General features: G+C 46.4%; 1 protein-coding gene across 2 annotated transcripts in view; it reads right to left on the bottom strand.

Annotated features, from left to right (window-relative positions):
• LOC109569328 (aldehyde oxidase 2) overlaps positions 1-22073 on the bottom strand; it is a 77723-nt gene that overhangs the window by 41221 nt on the left and 14429 nt on the right. For both annotated transcript variants that reach the window (XM_070769948.1, XM_070769939.1), the window contains 10 exons: positions 20918-21062; positions 19135-19227; positions 11586-11737; positions 9871-9964; positions 7188-7297; positions 5699-5883; positions 4922-5105; positions 3254-3346; positions 1956-2125; positions 1262-1376 (listed from right to left, as the gene is read on the bottom strand). In XM_070769948.1, coding sequence (XP_070626049.1) covers positions 1262-1376; positions 1956-2125; positions 3254-3346; positions 4922-5105; positions 5699-5883; positions 7188-7297; positions 9871-9964; positions 11586-11737; positions 19135-19227; positions 20918-21062 — 1341 coding nt within the window. The remainder of the gene's footprint in view (positions 1-1261; positions 1377-1955; positions 2126-3253; positions 3347-4921; positions 5106-5698; positions 5884-7187; positions 7298-9870; positions 9965-11585; positions 11738-19134; positions 19228-20917; positions 21063-22073) is intronic.

Raw genomic sequence — 22073 nt, 5'->3', positions numbered from 1 at the left:
ACACAGAGAAGAGGCCGTCTCCTATGAGGACACAGGAGAAGGGAGCCATCTTCAAACCAGCAAGAGTGACCTCAGGATAAACCTGCCAACACCTTGATCTTAGACTTCTAGCCTCTAGTAATTGTGAGAAAATACATTTTTGCTTTATAAGCTACCCATTATGTGGTATTTTGTTTTGGCAGCCTGAGAAGATAACATAGCTCCTAAGCAATAGCCAACTTCCTCATCTGGAGTTCAACCGAAAGAACAGTGGTTTATTTCATGGCTGGTGGAGAAACAGCCTGAAATGTGACAATAGTAGCTAACATCTACTGAGAGCCTTCACATGCCAAGCAATGCTGTAAACACTTCACATGTATCAGCTCATTTAAATTGCATAACAACACAATGAGTTGGGTTCCTCTGATTATTCCCATTTTACAGGTGATGATATTTTACAGGTTTCAAGACACCATTTCACAGGTGATGATACAGAGTGGCAGAGTGAGACCATGAACCAAGATAGTTTGGCTCCAAAAGCAAGTGCCCAGTGAATGATGGTAGAATTGAATTAAAGGTCAGGAATGATATGAGCAACTTTATTAAAAATGGAATATATGAAGGTCAGTGGGAGGTGGTAGGGAGAGGGTTGGTCCAGGAAGGAAGAGAGTTCAATGTAAATAATGGAGACTGGCTGTATATTGTATTCTCCTTTCTAGATTTTTTTCAAGGATTTTCCATCCTGATACATGCCAGTTCTTGCATTTATTCTTCAAATAAGAGTAAACTGACTCAACAGTACACAGTGGGAAAATGAGTATTTGTTGTTTTTCTGTAATAAATTTCCTTTTTGCAATGTTATTTCCTGATTCCAGAAGAGTAGGTCTATAAAGGCACTGAAAAGTGAAAGCGTGTCTGCTCAGTCGTGTCTGACTCTTTGTGACCAGGTCTATAGCCTGTAAGGCTCCTCTGTCCATGGGATTTTCTAGGCAAGAATACTGGAGTAGGTAGTCATTCCCTTCTCCAGGGGATCTTCCCAATCCAGGAACAGAACCCAGGTCTCCCTCATTGCAGGCAGATTCTTTACCCTTTGAGCCACCAGGGAAGCCCCACACAGAAGCATTAGAAGAGAGAGAGAGAAGCATTAGAGAGAAGCTGGAAGAACTGGCTTTCTGGCCCCTAGTGGCAGAGAGGGCTGGGAGGGCATGGAAAGCTGCCTGGAGGTGGTACCTTGGTGATCATCTGCGCCAAGTCACATGAGACAGCACGCTCTGTACCTCACCTCATCTACGGCCAACAGTTTGTCATCTTCGGTGCCATTGGTGCCTGGAATGTCCTTCGCTGTTATCACATCAACCACCCCAGGTATTTCAAGGGCCTCGGACAAATCAATTGATCTGAAAAAAGAGATATATTTGAGAAGTAGAAACCAGCAAGCTTTGAGGGAGGGAGGGATAGACCATGGATGAAAGTCAAAATATATGACAACTGGACTATAGGCCCTGACCAATCAGAGCTGAGCTGCCAGAGAGCAGGGTCCAGGAGCCTCCCTGCTGGGCCAGGGATAACACTGTAGTTGCTGGAAGGGGAGAGGAGGGGGGTGGCCATCGTGTCTGTGGCAAGGGGCATCCTAAGGAAGTTTAGGACAGTGGCCATTTACCATTCAGCAATAACCTAGTTCAGGGTTTTATCACCAGCTGCATATTAGCCCTACTCAGAGTTACTCCTCTGAGCCATGCCTGAGGCTGCAGCAGGGAGATGAAAGCAAGAGCCCATAATTGTGAGTTTTTTTCTCCCTTTCATGATGATCATTTCTAGTGACATTCCTTTCCTCGTCTTAGGGCTGGTGACCTTTTAAACATTCTTTCCATTAGGTTCTTTGGGTTTATGACATTTCAAAAGAGCGGTCACATTGCTTCAGGGAATCCCCAAGTGTGCTTTAGAAAGAGTTTTTGGAAAGCTTTTCGTTTACTTACATGATTTTTGCATAGGCTCTGGTACTGGTCACTAAAGCCATGCAGAGTTCTTTATCCACCATGGGGATGTCATCACAAAACTCGGCCTCCCCGGTGGCGTGTTTGAGACCCGATAGGTGCATGACAGGGCGTCCGACTGGATCTTGGAGGGGCTGGTGAGAATCCACACTCTACAGAGAAAGACAAGAGCTTCCCTGGGAAACTTCCATCTTCAGAAGTGGCCTGGCCAATTGCCAACACTCCTGATTCAGGGTTGAGAAATCAGATGGTCACTCTCAGTCAACAAACACTGGAGTGGGTCAGATGAGCATGCGAGTTTAATGATGTAACTTGATTGGGGAGCTGTCATTTCAGCTCTGTGGCTATGCTTTAGATGGGGCCAATGTTTTAGCAAAATTGTGAAGTCAGTGAAGGGACACCCTGGCTTCTCCTTTTGGCGTCTTCTTTTCCCGAGTGGTGGCCCATATCCCTGACTTCTGGAATTCAGGGGTCTCCCTGTCCTGCTTTCTTACCTTTTTAAGGAGCAGCCTGTTTACACATAAAGCCATCATGATGATGAGGCTTGGAGTGATATAATTCCTGAGAGCGGGGCACCAAAATCTAAGCCAAAACCTGCTTATTGACAGGAGCAGGGCCTCTGGTGGGGGGGCTGGGGGGGCCAATGGCAATGGAGCCCATCCAGATCTGATCTAAGCTGCCTTCTCTGCCCTTGCGAGTGGCAACAAAATATCCCTGGGAGTGTAGTAAGTGGAGGAAGTGTTTATTCTGGAACTCTTCTACCGGAAGATGTGTGTGGAGTATGGAGATTGGGTGGTGGGAGGGCTTGTGCTCCAGTGGAAAATTATAGATACTTTCTCCATTGTTCTTGGAGAGAAGGGATTCAGTTGCTTGCAGGCTCTCAAGCTGACTGGAGGCTCTTTTGCTGACTGGAGGTTAAGCATTTGCAATCAGGGGCTGGAGACTGACCCTTGCTACTCTCCTGCTCTGTCCTTACCCCACGCCCAGCCAAGCTACTCTTCAAACATTTGCCCAAAGAACGGCAGTTGGAAGAGACTCTCAGTTATTAGTTGGATGGTCAAGCTGCTTCAGATGACTTTGGCCTGAGGGCATCCAGCTTCAGTAGCTCGGGTCTGATCTTAGATCCAGGCTCTTCCTGCATAGGCCTGAAACAAAGGGCCAATGTCCTGGCAAAACTCAGAAAGTCAGAAGGGAAATGTGCAACTCTGAAGTGCTTGCTTGTTCACACAGCTATCACTGTCTCGTAGTTTCTCGGTTTCCATTAGATTAAACTCACTGACCTGGTACCTTTGGACTCCCTGGGGAACCGTGCCCGGGAAGTCTTCTAGAGCGCTCAGGAATCGGTCTGAAATTTCAGGATAACGGCGGCTGTTCTGAGAGATGATTCAAAACAATAAAGATAAGCTGATTAGTCTATGATTCAACTGGGCTTTGATTTCTGTGAAAAGGATTTGGCGAAGGTCACCGAGAAACCATGAGTTCAGTTAGCAGGGATGATGCAAATTCACAACGCCTCCCAGACTCTCGCTTTGGCAAATGCTCCTTGCCCTCCCTCCCTTTCCACACTAGGAGGACCTGGACAGACTGGTTGAATCTGATCCTGGAGCCAAGCTAACCCAAGGAGGGAGAGGCCCTCTGGCAGCAAGCTGGGCAGAGGCAGCAGGAGAATCAAGAAAACTAGGGGCTGGGGGAGCCATTCTAGAATGAGCTGGGGTGGTTCACTGCCCACACAAAACTCAAATTTAATTATTTTCCTCAGCTTTTCTGGGAGAGCAGTAAGACTGGGAAGGCTCTTTGGGTGTCACTGAAACATATCTAGTGTCTTGATTCGGAAATTCAAGGGTGGCAAGAGTTATTCAAGTAAATGTGGTTTGTGAGGGTCTTCGTCTTTCTTTCTTTCATTCCCCAACCAGGGATTGAACCCGTGTGCCCTGCAGAGGAAGTGTGGAGTCTTAACCATTGGATCACCAGGGAAGTCCTGTGAGAGTCTTCATCTGAATGAATAAAACCCAGACAGTTTAGGAACACGGGGCTGTTGGGGTGGGGTGTGGTTGGGGAACACGGGTGCAAGGTAGGGTGAGAGTTCTAGTCATAGTCTGGGGAGGAAAGATGGATTGAGCGGGGAAGAGAGAGAAAGAGAGAAAAAATGTTCTGTTTTGGTAACTTATTCCCGAAGTTCATAATCAGAAATTCTGAGAAGAAGCTACTTATATATTAGCATACAGGTGGTGCTCATGGTAAAGAACCCACCTGCCAACAGAGGAGACAAAAGAAACAGGGGTTCAGTCCCTGGATCAGGAAGATCCCTTGAAGGAGGGCACGGCAACCCACTCCAGTATTCCTGATATGGACAGAGGAGCCTAGGGGACTACTGTCCGTGGGGTTGCAAAGAGTCGGATGTGACTGAAGCAACTTAGCATGCACTCATAAATGTTTTGATTTTTTGAAAAATAAAATTTTATTTAACATTTCATATTGAATATAAAATCCCAAAATAGGCAAAACTAATCTACAGTGTCATTAAGCAGATCAGGGTTGCCTGGGGGCAGGGATGAGAGTGTTGAGAGCAGAGGGGCAAAAGGGCACTTTTGGGGATGATGGAAATACTTTTGTTTGAAGTGGTGGTTGCACTGGTTTACACATTTGCCGAAACCCTCTGAGTTTAAATAATAGGTGCATTTTGTTCTATGTAATTATACTTCAACAGAGTTGATTTTAAAAGAAAAACAATTGCACACGGAAGCAGGGGTCCCATCATGTTTCCCTGCTCAGGGCACTTGGTAAGCATCTGTGCACCAAAGACAGTCTGGCATCCTGAGCCTCACCCCACAGTAACCCTGAAGGGCTGAACCCAGGAAGAAGGAAAAGCTGGAACTGATAGTTTGCAAAAGGAGCGAGGAAGGTGGGAGCTTATGCTGCCAGGAGCCCATAAAAGCCAGAGCACTTACAGGCACAGGGAACGGCTTTATGAGCTTCTTCAGTTCCTGCAGAACTTGTAGGTAGAACTTGAAGAAGAAGCTGACTACCAGAGTCCTCTTGAATTCCACCCTCCCACCTGGAGCCCAGCCTGGGAGGGAGACTTCGTCCAGGAGCCGCCTGCAAGCTTCATCCAGCATCAGCTCATCCCACTGCCTGGGAGGGTTGGGGGCAGGAAGGAACCAGTGAGAAAAGGCAGTCTCCATGACCAGAGGTCTCTGTGACTAGGGGCCTGTGCTAGATGGTTCAAAGACCCCCAGGGTCTCACTTTACGAGTTGGATGGAAACTTAGAAATCACTTAAATAAGCTGTTCAGGGAAACCGAGGCCTGGGAGGCTGCACTAAGTAGCCTGGACATGCTAGAACCCAGGCATTAAATAAAGAGACCACCATGGCCAATCCCATGGTGAACTGAACAGGACTCAGACTTGGACACTGCCTTTGCTGAGAAGGAAACAGAGTGCCCCTGAGCAGCGGGAGCGATGGGGAGCGCTTGGAAGCTGCCTGGTGTGGGTTTGCCAGAGCATTGATGTGCATAGGAGCACCGGAGCTGAACACTTTCCTGGGCCATTTTCATTGTACACCTCACCCAAAGGGTGGTGCCTTATTAATCAAAGTCAAATGAGGTTAGAGTCATTTAGCAAAATTACAGAAAGAACAAGCAACGATTCTACATATAAGAGTTTCCATCTTTCCACTTTTTTTTAAATGTCAAGCTTCACCATCAGGGTACAGGGTGTGTCGCTTACCTCCCTAGGAGCTGCTGGCAGGACTTATGTGCACTGACTGTGGCAGCCCCGACCCCTCCATAGGTGATGCTCAGGTCCTCGATGATGTCTGTGCCCTCTTTGAAGAGGACTCGCATGCCGGCATTCACGTCGGGCAAGGCGTTTTGCTGGCACTGAGCCTGTCGGAAGGCTGACACGAATTCCCACTGTGGAGACAAAGACCATTTGGAGTTATTTGATATGTCAGAACTAAGAGCGAGCTTTCTGCTTCTTGGTGCCACTAATTAATCACTTAGACTCAATCAAAAGGGACGCAAAGGACACTTGGGACAATTTGGCTGCCTCTTTGTTCAAAGCGACTCTCAGTTAACAGGGTCACTGTGCACTTTCCCGCTGGGGCCGGGATGTCTTTGCAAGGGATCCCTGTGTCATTTCCCCATGCTCTTATTTCCAGGTGCCATTTAGGCTAGTCCCCAGACCCTTTGTCCCCCATGAGGATGGAGGATCCCTCCAACACAGGTGTTTGGAAGGTGATTTGCTTAAAGTGTGAAAGAGATCCACTGGATTTCTTGCTTTGTAGATACTATCCCTTTTTCATTCTGTAAAGTTCATAAAGGTGCTGAATAGAACTTTCCAACAGTGGACTAGGGAATTTTCTAGCAGGGACAAGAGTCAGAAGGGTGATGGCTCCCCCCATGATCCTTGGCACCAGGACCACTGGTGCGGTGACTAAGTTAACAGAGATGGCCGCTGCCTTGCATGTGTTTCCATGTTTTTGGCCACCGGGGGCACTGTGTTTGGGTCGGCCTGCTTTTCTGTCTGGGTCTCTTACACTGATCCACACTGGACTGGGAACACACTTCAGAGTTTCCATTCCCAAGGAAAAAATAAATGAAGACCATACTTGGCTGAAAGCATGACTTAATATGAGACTTCCTGCATGACCCTGCTGGCTTTGGATCTCTCTGTGTATCTGTTGTGTTGCCCCTCTTGGGAAGACTGGTCTCTCAGATTCAGGTACACTTTGGGGGAGAAGCACCAGGAACAGGGAGTGAGGACAGAGGGTCCCCTCTGTAGCCGGCTGCGTGGCCATGTCTCCCCCAGAGATCATGTGTTAGGCGCTCCTGGTCTTCTGAACTGTTGGGGGTCAGCTCGAGTGGGCAGTCAGGAGGCCTAGCCCCAGCCTCTATCTCCTTGTGGGTCAGGCAGAGAAGCTCATTCCATAGCCAAAGAACTTTAATTTCCGCCTCCCAGATCTTGGACACGAGCGGGTGTGTGAGCATGACCGCAGGTTGGGCAGGCCCCACCCCACAGCTGAAACAACAACCCCAGCTCCATGCCTCCCAGAGCTGCTGGCCCAAGGGCGGCTGCGGGCCTTGGTGCCACGCCAGGCCACGAAGGACAGGAAACAGGTTTTCGGGGCAGACTTATTTTCCTTCCATCTGTTTTGAAACATCTAAAGATGACTGAACTCAGTTATAGAAAGAGAAAAACAACTCTCAAGTCTTACCTTTTGAGAGTGAGGAATATACACAGACTCCAAAATTTCTTCCGGCTTCAGGTCTGCACTTGCCAACCCAGCAAGAAAATGTTCACTTAGAGGAATCCGCCGTGTGCCTTCTGTTGAAGAAAATGACATTTCTGCACAGTTGCAACAAGGAATGCGAGATTATTCTATACTCTTAAATGTCAGCAGTGGAGAAGAAAAGGTCACCTTCCTCGCATGGAGCAGAGTGGGGGTCTGAGTGTGGTGGACCAGCCCCCAACCCGTCCTCCTCACAGGGAAGGGTGGTGGCAGCTTTGTGACATTTACTTTTTTGTTTGGTCGCTCCGTGGATCTTGTGGGATCTTAGTTCCCTGACCAGGGCTTAAACCCAGACCCCAGCACTGGAAGTACCAAGTCCTAACTCATGGACTGCTAGGGAATCCCTAGGACATGTACTCTTGTTAGCACACATGCTGTGTGAACTGGGCCTCTTCCTGTCCCCAAGGCCTACCAGACCTGTTTTCATCTTTCAGCAGAGACTGTTGAACTAAATCTAACTTGTTCAATACTATGATCAATGTTAGGGCATAGCTTAAGCTAAGGTTTGTTTCCACTATTAACAGAGCTCAGATTATTGGATTTGCTTTTTGTTCTTGCTGCTGCCGTTGGCTTCTAAACTGGATTATTGTTATTTAGTTGCCGAGCCATGTCCAACTCTTCTGCAACCCTGTGGACTGTAGCCCGGGCTTCCCTGGTAGCTCAGCTGGCAAAGAATCTGCCTGCAATGGGGGAGACCTGGGTTTGATCCCCGGGGTGGGAAGATCCCTTGGAGGAGGCCATGGCAATCCACTCCAATATTCTTGTCTGGAGAAACCCCATGGATAGAGGAGCCTTGCGGGCTACAGCCCACGGGGTCACAAGGAGTTGGACACGACTCAGTGATTAAGCACAGTGCAGGACTGTAAGCCTGACAGGCTCCTCTGTCCATAGGATTTTCCAGGCAAGGATACTGGAGTGGGTTGCCATTTCCTCCTTCAGGGTATCTTCCCAACCCAGGGATGGAACCCAAGTCTTCTGCATTGGCAGGCGGATTCTTTACCAGTGGACTCCCGGGAAGCTCTCTAAGCTGGATACCCATATCTTTAAAGCAATGTGAACAATTTACAAAACCTCCTTTCAGCCCCATTGTCACTACATGGTGGCGATAGTTAGAGCAGTCCCCTCTGGCTTTAAAAGTGGCTGTGGCTCCACGGGAAATGTGTGAGGAGACTGCAGCCCAGCAAATCTAATGTGTGTTCAGGTCCAGGAACAGCAGTGAGATGCTGATTGGAAGGTCGGTGTGGCCGAGACAGAGGAAGGTGGACCCCAGAGGGGCTCTTGTGTACCTGGGCCTCCCTCTTCGGGTGCCAGCTAGCTACTGGCCTCATTGGAGCTGGGCTGAGTGCAGATTGGAGGTGGCTTTGGCAGAGCTGGGAAAACAGAGACCTTGAGTCAAAGGTGACGACCAACATCCCAGCAGAGGAACACAGCTAGCACCGCTAGTCCTGAAGTAGAAGGCCCTGTGTCGGGGCCAGGCCGTCTTTGCTCTCCTGACGCCCCAGAGCCTTGGCATCCTCTCCCTTAGTCTTCAGGGTTCAAGATGGGGTGATTCTGGACTACAGGCCTGGCGGACCCAGCAAAACAGCTGACAGGGTCCTTCGGGGCTGAAGGATTTTCTCTCCTGGGCCCCACACAAAGCTGAATAGGAGTGTGAGGGCTTTTCCTTTGCCAGCAGGTCCCTCCCAACACTTCTCAGTTCCCACCCATCAGGGACCAGACTGTGTCAGCCAGCAATCCCCTGGGGAGGCTTATGATGCTGGTGAGATAATTCCTGGTTGGCCACACCCTGGAGTTCACATGGGGCAGTGTGACTGCTCCCTTGCACTCCAGTTTCCCGGGTCCAACTCAGCCCATTTGAGGGTATTTGATGGGGTGTGGGGGAGGGAGCGGGCGGAGAGATGGAAAGTGGGGAGTTAGAAGACCTGGGGAGGTGGCTGCTGGTGAAGAGGCGAGCACTCCTGTTGGGAAATCAAGGCAGACTAGATTCCCATCCCTCACCCCTTACTGCAAGCGACCTCAGTCGGGGGCGGGCGGCGGGGGTTGGACAAATTAGATGTGTTGTGTAAAGTATCCAGCAGAGCCTGGCACAGTCAGTGCGCACTGGATGGGAGTGTCAGCCTCTTTGGAGCAGCCAGAGCCAATGTGAGGGCTGAGCATCTCAGGGAGACAAGGGTGGAATACCCTGGAGCAGCCCTCAAGGACCGCCCTTCTTAGCCAGCATGGAAAATGTTGCTAGCCTTCCTCCTGCCCCCAGGGGCCCTACAGTGTCCCCAGCGTGTCCTCACTAGACTTGTGACTTCTTACACGGCAACTGGAGAGGGGACATGAGGAGGAGGAGGAAGTGGTCCTCTGGTCACAGAGAGGCTTCTAGTCAGCCTCTAGACAGCCCTGGCTGCCGCGGGCTGGCTGAGCTGTGGTTGGGGCTGGGTGTCGTGTGTATGTGGCGGGTGGTACAGAAGGTGCCATCCCCTGCGTGAGAAGACTTCAGCCAGAATCCTGAGCTCCCCATGGTGGACTGAGAGCAAGAGACATGGGCTCTGACATAGCACCTCCTAAAACAGAGACAGAAACGCTGCAGGTGCTGTTCAAAGGGCTCTGGGTAGCTTACCTTCTGATGTCAGATTGAGGGTAGCGTTGCCCACAGCCAGAATTGGGTTCAGATCTGAGTAGCTATGTCGGCTTATAATATGACCCCCTAAAGACTAAGGAGAGAGAGTTATAGCCTTGGTCATTAGATCCCTCAAATTTGAGCCCCCCGCCCTTCCCGGCACCTGCTCACGGTCCTCCCTGGCAGGTGACAGGGTCTAGAGGAGTCTTGGCCTCCTCTGCAGATGAGACTCAGTTCAGATGCTGTGAGAGGTCCCCACCCACCCACAGCTTTGGATCGAGTGAGGAATGGATGGTAATGAGCACTGAATGGCATGTGGTGTGTTTCACCTGATGTCTCACTCCTTCATGCATATTTACTCACTCAGTCCTCACAACAGCTCAGTGAGATGAGGCCACTGTCCCCCTTTAAGAGATGAAGACACGGGGGCACAGAGGAATTATAAAACTTGATTAAGATCTCCCAGTGAGGAAGGGGCAGGACGGGGATGCAAAGGCAAGCACTGAGGTGCAGCGGCCAATTCTGAGCCACCCCTACTCAGGTGGCACAGATGGCCACGGTGCTGGCTACAAAAGTAGCCACGATGCTGCCTTGGGATCTCAGACTTATCTCATGACCTCTTGAATTGTTGGACTTCCCGGGGGCCAGGTTTGGGTGCTGGGCATCTATCACTGAGTCTCCCTTTTCCTCTTCTTGAGAGACTCCTCTTGGATCTGGTTAAGCTTATAGCATCTCAGAACATGTCAGGGAAATGACCGGCCATTCAGCTCAGTATTCTTCCCACACAGTGCCAGACTCTACAGTGACCACCCAGGTTGCGGGTGATCTGGGCTGGAACATGGGTGAGGGCACAGAACTCCCATTCCTCTATGAACAGCTTAATTTTAAAGTTCTTGTTTCCACTGAGCTGAAATCTACACCCCTGGATTCTCACTTATCGGTCATACTTCTACCCTTGGTGATCATATGAAATATATCACACCTCTTCTCAGGAGTAAGGCAGCTTTCACAATGCCCCACCACTGCTCTCTCTGTGGTGGTTTCCAACCCTTTACTCTCCTGTCACCGTCTCCTCACCAGGGTCCAGGGTATCAGACAGAACCCATGACAGGGAATCATTTGGAATCAATTGAAGAGCTTTTTCAGTAGAAACCTGTTCTCCCTCCATTCTTCGTATCCTAAGAATTTCTAATACATCATTCGGGGGTGTGTAAGGGAAGGGGTCATGTGTATTTTGAATATCTACATCTGCATTTGCCAGAGGTCAAATCAGCCGACCCTGAAGTCTGCCTCCCTGTTCTGAGCGTTATCGTCTAGTGGTGGTCTGAATAGTCTGGAGTAGGGGAGGCTACCCTCCTTGTTTTAGGTGTTTTACTTCTGCAGTCCGTGGGGTTGCAAAGAGTAGGACACGACTTAGCAACAACAATGCAGCCTAAGATCAAATTAGTTTCTTTGAAGGTCTTATCATGAAATTAGCAAAACCATGACGTTCTTTTCCCACTTATATTGCTACTTAGCTATATGACTGAACTTGACTCAGAGTCTTCCTTTAAATATGTTATTAAATAATGGTTGCTATATTAAATGTATATTGTGCTGTTGTTTCAATCAGCTGAGACCCATGTGCACACTGATTCTGCCAATGCCTCTTTCAACATTTTGCTGAGATTAAGAGATAGGTGTAGCAGGCCTCGTGATGGGCCCAGAGGACATACAGCCATGTTCCGGATCTGCTGGCTGGCCAGACTCTTCAGGTGCTTCAGCAGCGCTCGGTACGTCTGGGTCTTCTCCTCCGGGAGCTCGGAGACCCTCTCAGCCAAGATGTCCTTGACCTGGGCCAGACTGCAGCCAGCACCTATTGTCAGTCCTGGAGAGCAGGAAGGACAGGAACAGCTAGCAGGAGGCAGACTCTACTAGAACGTTCCATGACCCCTTCCTGACTGACCACAGTGAAGCTATGCCAAGCTGTTTTGTGATTAAGGAGGATAAAACTGATAGCATTAAAAAAGTCAAAGGTCTTTCAATTGCCAAGGTCATTGTGTAAATCAACAATGCTTACACTGCTGATTTGACCCTCTATAGGTGGCTTCGACATTCAAAATCTTCAACACCAGTTCTAGGAGGGGGACCAGCCAATCAGAATGAATACAGTCCATACAAGGAGCTGCCTCGGGTATTACTTTGGGTGTTGTTGAGTGTGGGAGGGTGGGGTTCCCAGGGAGGGGCTAGGGAGTCAGGAGAAATGGGAGAGCATCCCGGGATCAGGGCAATACTACTTGGTTAGCCCCTGCAATAAAGCCTTTTCTCTTTGCAAAACAGAACAAAATGAAAACAAAACAAAACAAACAAAAGAAACTACTATTCGCTAATTCACTAGCTGGCAAGGAAATAACTCAGAATTTAAAAACTGTTGCAGGCTTTCCCTGCAACAGTGTATAAGAATCTGCCTGCCATTGCAGGGGACATGGGTTCCATCCCTGATCTGGGAAGATCCCACATGCTGTGGAGTAACTAAACCCCTGTGCCTCAACTACTGAGCCCATGCTGTAGAGCCCTCATGCCTAGAGCCATGCTCCACAGCAAGAAAAGCTGCTGCAATAAGAAGCCTGTGCACTGCAGCTGGAGAGTAGCCCCTACTTGTCACAACTAGACGAAAGCCTGTGCACAGCAAAGAAGACCTAGCGCAGTCAAAAGAAAAATAAATAATATCTAAAAAGAGAATGGCAAATATTTATATATAAAAAAACTGTTTCAGTCGTACTTGTGAGTATTGATATTGATAGTAGCATGGGCTCTGGGTTTCTCTGTAGTAGGGATGTAAAGGATTCAGCTCAATCTTTGAAAATGAAGAAGTCACCCAAACCATCAGGAGATGACTTAGTTGACCTTAAAAAATTAATCTTCAACTTCCCCTGGGGTTTGTGGAATGAGTCACTAACACACAGGGTATGATTTGGTCACTTCCAGGGCTGGCTTCTAACTGCTGTTAGTCTGTTTTTTTTGTTTTTCTTTAAGCAGGTTGCAGAGTGGGCTTTGATTTTTCTCTTATGGATTAACCTTGGAGAATATTTCACTCTCCCACATAACTTTATTTTCATTAATATTAAAAATGATCTCTTCGTTTCAAAGGCAAACCATTCAATATCACAGTAATCCAAGTCTATGCCCCAACTAGTAATGCTGAAGAAGAAGCTGAACGGTTCTATGAAGACCTACAAGACCTTCTAAAACTAACACCCCAAAAAGATGTCCTTTTCATTACAGGGGACTGGAATGCAAAAGTAGGAAGTCAAGAGATACCTGGAGTAACAGGCAAACTTGGCCTTGGAGTACAAAATGAAGCAGGACAAAGGCTAACAGAGTTTTGCCAAGAGAACACATTGCTCATAGAAAACATCCTCTTCCAACAACACAAGAGAAGACTCTACACATGGACATAACCAGATGGCCAATGCCAAAATCAGATTGATTATATTCTTTGCAGCCAAAGATAGAGAAGCTCTATACAGTTGGCAAAAACAAGACCGGGAGCTGACTGTGGCTCGGATCATGAACTCCTTATTGCCAAATTCAGACTTAAATTGAAGAAAGTAGGGAAAACCACTAGACCATTCAGGTATGACCTAAATCAAATCCCTTACGATTATACAGTGGAAGTGACAAATAGATTCAAGGGATTAAATTTGATAGACAGAGTGCCTGAAGAACTATGCACAGAGATTTGTGACCAAGACCATCTCCAGGAAAAAGAAATGCAAAAAGGCAAAATGGTTGTCTGAGGAGGACTTACAAATAGCTGAGAAGAAAAGAGAAGCAAAAGGCAAAGGAGAAAAGGAAAGATATACCCATTTGAATGCAGAGTTCCAAAGAATAGCAAGGAGAGATATAAGATATAGACATAAGATCTATATCTATATCTTATATAAGATATAAGATCTTATATATCTTATATATATATATATCTCTATATATTATATATATATTTATCACTTATATATCTATATATATATAAGATATAAGTGATCAATGCAAAGAAATAGAGGAAAACAATAGAATGGGAAAGACTAGAGATCTCTTCAAGAAAATTAGAAATACCAAGGGAATATTTCATGCAAAGATGGGCACAATAAAGGACAGAAATGGTATGGACCTAACAGAAGCAGAAGATATTAAGAAGAGGTGGCAAGAATACACAGAAGAACTGTAAAAAAAAAGTCTTCATGACCCAGATAACCACAATGGTGTGATCACTCATCTAGAGCCAGACATCCTGAGATGCCAAGTCAAGTGGGCCTTCATCACTACAAACAGAGCTAGTGGAGGTAATGGAATTCCAGTTGAACTATTTCAAATCCTAAAAGATGATGATCTTAAAGTGCTGCACTCAACATGCCAGCAAATCTGGAGAACGCAGCAGTGGCCACAGGACTGGAAAAGGTCAATATTCATTCCAATCCCAAAGAAAGGTAATGCCAAAGAATCCTTAAACTACCGCACAATTGCACTCATCTCACACGCTAGCAAAGTAATGCTCAAAATTCTCCAAGCCAGGCTTCAGAAATACTTGAACTGTGAACTTCCAGATGTTCAAGCTGGATTTAGAAAAGGCAGAGGAACCTGAGATCAAATTGCCAACACCAGCTGGATCATTGAAAAAGCAAGAGAGTTCCAGAAAAACATCTACTTCTGCTTTATTGACTACACCAAAGCTTCTGACTGTGTAGATCACAATAAACTGTGGAAAATTCTTAAAGAGATGGGAATATCAGACCACCTGACCTGCCTCCTGAGAAATCTGTATGCAGGTCAAGAAGCAACAGTTAGAACTAGACATGGAACAACAGACTGGTTCCAAATTGGGGAAGGAGTATGTCAAGGCTGTATATTGTCACCCTGCTTATTTAACTTATATGCAGAGTACATCATGAGAAATGCTGGGCTGGAAGAAGCACAAGCTAGAAACAAGATTGCCGGGAGAAGTATCAATAACCTCAGATATGCAGATGACACCACCCTTATGGCAGAAAGCAAAGAGGAACTAAAGAGCCTGTTGATGAAAGTGAAAGAGGAGAGTGAAAAAGCTGGTTTAAAATTCATCATTCAAAAACTAAGATCATGGCATCCAGTCCCATCACTTCATGGCAAATAGATGGGGAAACAATGGAAACAGTGACAGACTTTATTTTGGGGGGATCCAAAATCACTGCACATGGTGACTGTAGCCATGAAATTAAAAGATGCTTGCTCCTTGAAAGAAAAGCTATGACTAACCTAAACAGCATATTAAAAAGCAGAGACATTACTTTGCCAACAAAGGTCTGTCTAGTCAAAGCTATGGTTTTTCCAATAGTTATGTATGGATGTGAGAGTTGGACTATAAAGAAAGCTGAGTGCCGAAGAATTGCTGCTTTTGAACTGTGGTGTTGGAGAAGACTCTTGAGTGTCCCTTGGACTGCAAGGAGATCCAACCAGTCCATTCTAAAGGAGATCAGTCCTGAATATTCTTTGATAGGACTGATGCTGAAGCTGAAACTCCAATACTTTGGCCACCTCGTGCAAAGAACTGACTCACTGGAAAAGACCCTGATGCTGGGAAAGATTGAAGACGGGAGGAGAAGGGGCCAACGGAGGATGAGGTGGTTGGATGGCATCACCAACTTGATGAACATGAGTTTGAGCAAGCTCCAGGATTTGGTGATGGACAGGGAAACCTGGAGTGCTGCAGTCCATGGTACCGCAAAGAGCTGGACACGACTGAATGACTGAACTGAAAAGTGTACTTGGTGCAATACTTTCCCAGTCCTACCAACATACCCACATAACTAACACCGCCTGTTGTTTCAGTGATCATAGTTAACCTAATTGATTAACAAAACTACTAGCTGCTTCTTATTATCTGTATGCTAAGCAAATCTTGAAAGTGAAAGTGTTAGTCACTCAGTCGTGTCCGACTCTTTGCGACCCCATGGACTGCAGCGCACCAGGCTACTCTGTCCATAAGATTCTCCAGGCAAGAATACTGGAGTCGATTGCCATTTCCTCCTGCAGTGGATCGCCATTTCCTCCTCCAGTGGATCTTCCCGACCGAGTGATCAAACGCGGATCTCTTGCATTGCAGGTGGATTCTTTACCGTCTGAGCCATCAGGGAAGCCCATAAGCAAATCACGCCTTAAAGTAACTATACTGCTCCTCTGCCTGGAATGTCTCTCAGCTTAGAATCCTCACCCTGTTTCTGCATCAGTATCTCATAAAAGGCACACGGGATCTGGTCCCATCGGTGATTGTCTATTGTTTCCCATCACCACAAGTTCCAGTAAAGCTTTAACTTCCTCAAAATCTTGCCTTCCTTTTACCTGCAGGAGCACTGGGCAGACCATGCTTGTTGCCTACCATACAATTCCTCCTGTCATATAGACCCAGAGCCGTATTAGTAGGGAAGAAATTAGAGGCAAAGATTTTTATCTGGTTATGGTCAGCAGCATTACACAGTCTAGCACGACCATCTGTTATTTGACATAGATAGAAAAGAGAAGTTCAGGGACTTCTCTGGTGGTCCAGTTGTTAAAACTCCGTACTTTCACTGCAGGGTTTGATCCCTGGTCAGGGAACTAAGATCCTACATGTTGCGTGCCCAAAAATAATAAATAAAAAATAAAGTAATTAACCTAAATAAAAAAAAGGCAGGCAATGCAGTTCAGTCCCAGGGGAGAGTATGTCAGCTGTCTTCCCTATTGCCTAGGTCCTCATAAGTATGGGTTTCGGATTCAGGCTGAGGCGAGACAATCCATTTTAGAGACTTCTGTTTGATTCTTTCCATCGCTCCCAGTAGCCCCTCACTTTGTGTCAGGCATGACACAACTGTACTGAGAAAATTCTATTTACTGAACTTCTATTCATGTTTTATTCCACCTTTGGTCACAAAACCTAGCTTGCATTTCAGTGGTGTTGAAAAGATCTTTATCTTTATATGATTCTCAGAACATGGGGTTTATTTTAACTCCATGCTTTTCAGAGTTTGAGGGTCTATGGGTTTAAGATGCACTGACTTCCTGTAGCACTTACTGTACTAAACATTTTGAAGGTGAGTGGGGGGTATATCCAGCCAAACAAGTAGGTGACATGGATTAGCACACAAAATGTAAACAAACGCAAGCTGTCACAGATATTTATTTCCTGGGGTTGCTGGTGGTGGTGGTGGGTACAGCTGGCTCCAGTGTAACCCTCCCCTACAAGTGTTCTTCACTCCTCTGGGCCTCAGGAAAAGCTTGGGCATCCTGAGAAAGGTCCCTGGAGGCTTCTAGAGGTGACTCACACTTAAAGTTTAAGGGCCCCCAAGGAAAACACATGGTTAAGATTTTAGAATCTGCCTCTATCTTGCCTGCTGAGTCTAAACTGACAAAAAGCCAGTTGGACAGCCAGTGGGTTGGGCCTGGGGGGACAGGGAATGGCAGTAAAGATGGGCGTTCTGGACTGGACATGGGAGACGTGTGCCTTGGTGACCGGCCACCAGCCAGTTTGCAGACCTTGGGCCAGATCTCTTTCCTTTTGTCCTGGCCCTGTTGGAGGAAATATAGGGGGCTTGGTGGGATGGAGAAAGTCTTCCCCTTCCTTCAAACAGAGGAGCTTATTTTCATCTATTAGGATTTGTTTGAGGACTGAGTTGTGATGCTTAAACAAGTTTGAAAATCATGGGCTAAACCATGGGCCTGGGGTGAAGATGAGGAAAAGGGTTGTCCTGTCTTGACTGTCTGCTTAAATCATTTGACAGACTTTGTTGGTGGTCCAGTGGCTAAGACTGCTCTGCCAAAGCAGGGGGCCTGGGTTTGATCCCTGGTCAGGGAACTAGGTCCCATAGGCCACAGTGATGATTGAGGATCCTGCGAGTCGTAACTAAGACCTGGTGCAGCCAAATAAATAAATGTTAAAAAAAAAAAAGGGTACTTGATTATACCCCCAAACCACCCATTTTACTCTTCTCTCTTCCTCTTCTCTCCAACCCCAAGATTTCAGATATATCTAAGATATACACTCCCCTCATTTTCTGAGTGGTGTGTGGATGTGCTACTTAAACACAAGGCTGAAGCTGTGAGGCTGTGGTGCAAAACCAGGAAGGGTCCCTTTCCTTGCAAATGGGTGGGTCAGGGTCAGGGAAGGCAGGCTTGCTGGTCTGCAGCACAGTCTAAGTTTGGCTGATAATGGTTGAGGCCGGGAAGGTAGGACTCCGGGATGGCAGTGATACTGCCAAGGTGGGTCCCTTCTCCTGCCCACCACGGATCTCCAAAAACACGTGATGGTCTACAAGTCAGTCTGGACTAAAGCTTTCAGTTCAGCCAACCTCCCTGTTGCCCGAGTTAAGGAAATCATTATTACCACTGCATTCCAAATTCAAGTTCCTGGCTCACTCATTCATTTAGTCTTTTTTTCTTTCCACTAAGTCATTTAGTACATATACACATGTACCTTAGACAAGCACATGTATGCTAAGAGACCTGCTGGATGAGAGAAGGAGTAAAATAAAAGTCCTTTCGTTAAAGGGGTTGCTGTGCATCTTGAAGGCAAAGTCTTGGATATTTTCTTCCTGCTCTGTGGGTGCCACCTTGCCTGATGAAGAGTCTGCACTTAGTGGGCCCTTAAGGATGTTGCAAATGACCAGGGGTGCTACCCTGGGCAGGTTTCTGTCTTACTTGGCCTTTTGCCATTGCCCCTAAGAGACACATAGCATCTGAATGCCAGACACTAAGTTAAATGCCTCCTGCAAACCTGCCTCCCTCCCTGGAACTGACCATCCAACTGATAGATAGTACTTCTCTCTTGCTGTCTTCTCCTTAAACTGACACTGCAAGTTTATTGCCTTTGTGTCGCCATGCCTTTTTTTTTTTTTTGACTACACTGAGAGGCAGACATGTGGGGTCTTAGTCCCCAGGCCAGGGATAAAAGCTGCGCTTCCTGCATTAGAAGCGTGGTCTTAACCACTGGACCACCAAGGAAGTTCCATCATGGCTCTTTATAGGCAAGAATCCTACAGGTGACTACAAGGTCTTGAATGATATCATCCAAATACCCCATATTCTGTACAAAGCTTTTGATAGTAAAATTTCACGGTGGGAATATAATATCACATCAGAAAAATGTCAAAGAGTTGGAAACAAGTCAGACAAGATAAATGTATGATGAGGTTCTAAACTATTTAGTGTTTAGTTAGTGCAAGTGTTTAGTGCAGGGATTGGTTCATGGATATTTTACAAAGAAAACCTGGTACTCACCATCATTTGTTTTAGACACCACATTCAGCTCAGAAATCCTAGCAGGAGAGAGGAGAATTGGGTGCAAACATCCTTTAGATCTCATGGCAGGTCCTGAAAGTAAATGCAGTATATATCTTAAGAGAGGGAGAGTTAGGAAAAAGAAAATGCAATTTTTTGGCATTGAAAGTTTCTCATTAAAATATTCAGATGCTAATTTTAAACACTGGCAATAAATGCATATATATGTGACAGCATCGGCCATACACCCTGCCAAGTAATTTTATAGCACATGTGCTTCCAGTATATGTATTTATCTATAGTCATTATGTGAATGGAGAAGGCACTGGCAACCCACTCCAGTACTCCTGCCTGGAAACTCCCATGGACGAAGGAGCCTGCTAGGCTGCAGTCCGTGGGGTCGCTAAGAGTCGGACACGACTGAGCGACTTCCCTTTCATTTTCCACTTTCATGCATTGGAGAAGGAAATGGCAACCCATTCCAGTGTTCTTGCCTGGGGAATCCCAGGGACAGGGGAGCCTGATGGGCTGCTGTCTATGCGGTCACACAGAGTCGGACACAACTGAAGCGACTTAGCAGTTAGCAGTAGCATTATGTGAATATAAAAATAGGAAATAAAATGGATGAGAGATTCTTAGAAGACTCTTAGGAGATGTGTATAGAGGTATCTGAAAGAGCCAAGACTTTGAAAACATGCCATGGCCTTGAGCAATGGAATGGAAGTGTGAACTGTGTCCTCGGCACAGGATGGAATTAGCACACTTATGTGCAACCATGTGGGCAGGTCCCAGCTCAAGAATGTTAAATGCACAAAGCAAACTGTAGAGGAGTAATACTGTGTCCATCTACTTGAGTGAAGTTCAAAAATATGCAAAACTAAGCAACACATTGCTTAGGAACTCAAATATACGGGTATAACATGTAAAAAACAGAGAAGAGATGGACCAACACCATATTCAGTCCAATGAGCACCCCTGAGAGGAAGGGGAGGGGGGGGACTATCGTCTCGGGGGGCCCATGGGGCAAACTTCTTGGTAAAGCTCTGGTTCTCAAAGTGAGGGTGGTGATAACTGGGTGTAGATTGTTAATATATCCACCGTATTTCATAAAATTCTATTTAATTTACTCAATACCTAATGGAAACAAAATTTAAAAGGACAAGGTAAATTAAATAATTAACAGTCCTTTAATACTGCTGCACACCTCAAGGGGTTACACTGCATACTCCCAGGGTCTGTGTATATTGAATTTTGGAGGCTATTTTATTATATGATAATACTATCATATTTGTATTATCTTTTAATATTATTTATGTAATGTATATATAAAAGTATATGCAGTATATTATATTTTTTGCTCAGTTGTGTCCGACACTTTGCAACCCCATGGACTGTAGCACATCAGGCTCTTCTGTCCATGGGATTCTCCAGGCAAGAATACTGGAGTGGGTTGCTATGCCCTCCTCCAGGGAATCTTCCTGACCCAGGGATCGAACCTGGGTCTCCTGCATTGCAGGCAGATTCCTTACCATCTGAGCCACCAGGAAATATATATATATATACTAATATTTATATATAGTATACATAAAAGGTAATGTATAAATAATTATTATATAATATACAATATAAGAGTACATTTTATAATACATTATTTTACTATAACACTTTTATTAAAAACGATGATGTCTTTATCTTTAAAAAGTAGTTTTTTAGACTAGGAGACAGGAAGTCCCGTTCGGCACTGAGGCCTGGTGGTGGTGTGAGAACTGTTGTAATCACTCACCCAGTGATGTGTTGCCCAGGATGAGCGGGGCTTCTGGGTGTTTTGCTTTCAGCTCCAGGAGGTCTTTGAAGGTCCCAGGGGAGATCCAAGTAACCCTCTCTCCGTGAAAGGTCAGGGTTCGTTTTTCTGGGTTCTCTGTCATTCTCTAAGTGCAAATAACAAAGGTGTGTGCACGTGGGCACATCTGTATTCCTGGGTTATGATAGACTCCGGGTGGAGGTATGTTTCTCTAGAGAGATTTCAAAAGTTCTGGATTTCCCCTGACCAAAAAGATACTCACTATACCATTGGCTAATGCTTGAATTTCCATAATTAGATATTTATTCCTTTTAGCTTAAGACTTGTTCGTGTGTAGTGCTTTGGAGGAAAGTGACAATATGAGCTGGCATGTGTCATTGACTCTTCAGTATAGATTAACTTAGCATAATTTAGTATCATGGCCTTAAAAAATCATAATTATACTGATACTCCTAAATTAGAATCTTCAGTTTTACCTCTGAAATCCAAGCTCACATACCTGAATGAGTGCTCAGTGTCTCTTCTTAGATGTATAATAGGCATCTCAAATTTAACATGTCCAAAACTGAGTTCTTCATGCCCCATCCTCCTCCAAGCCCCCTCAGAAAGGATTCCCTAAGGGAAAAATCCCCTGCTCCTCCAGAGGTCTTCCCCTTCTCAGTAAATGGCCACTCCCCTTTCCAGCTGCCCAAAGCCCTGGAGTCAGCCTTGACTCCTTTCTCTCCCCACACACCACATCACATTCATCAGGAAATCTTGTTGGCTCTTCCAAAAGTGTATCCAGACTCCACTGGCTCCTCACCAGGCGCATGCTGGCTGCCTGGCCCAGCACCACCATCCTCAGGAGGGCACAGCTGCCCTGACGGGCTCATTGATCCTTCTCTCACCCATTCCCAGGCTATTCCTGTCCCAGCAGCCCAAACCACCCCAGATCCCACCCATTACAAGGTTAACAGGAGCGTACTCCTCTTATGTCCAACCTCTCTGATAGCTTCTCATCTGATGCAGAGTAAAAGCCAAGCAGTCTAAGTCCAGGATGGTCTGCCCCCAGCCCTGCAGCTTTCTGACTTCTCTGGTTCCCTGAGTTCCTGCCAGGCTGGCCCCTGCTCTGTCCTTGATCAGGACAGGAGTTCTCCTC

This window comes from Bos indicus, chromosome 2, assembly GCF_029378745.1.
Source record: "Bos indicus isolate NIAB-ARS_2022 breed Sahiwal x Tharparkar chromosome 2, NIAB-ARS_B.indTharparkar_mat_pri_1.0, whole genome shotgun sequence".
Taxonomy (NCBI): domain Eukaryota; kingdom Metazoa; phylum Chordata; class Mammalia; order Artiodactyla; family Bovidae; genus Bos; species Bos indicus.
The sequence above is the reverse complement of the archived record's forward strand: the minus strand, read 5'-3'. Positions and strand labels throughout refer to the sequence as shown.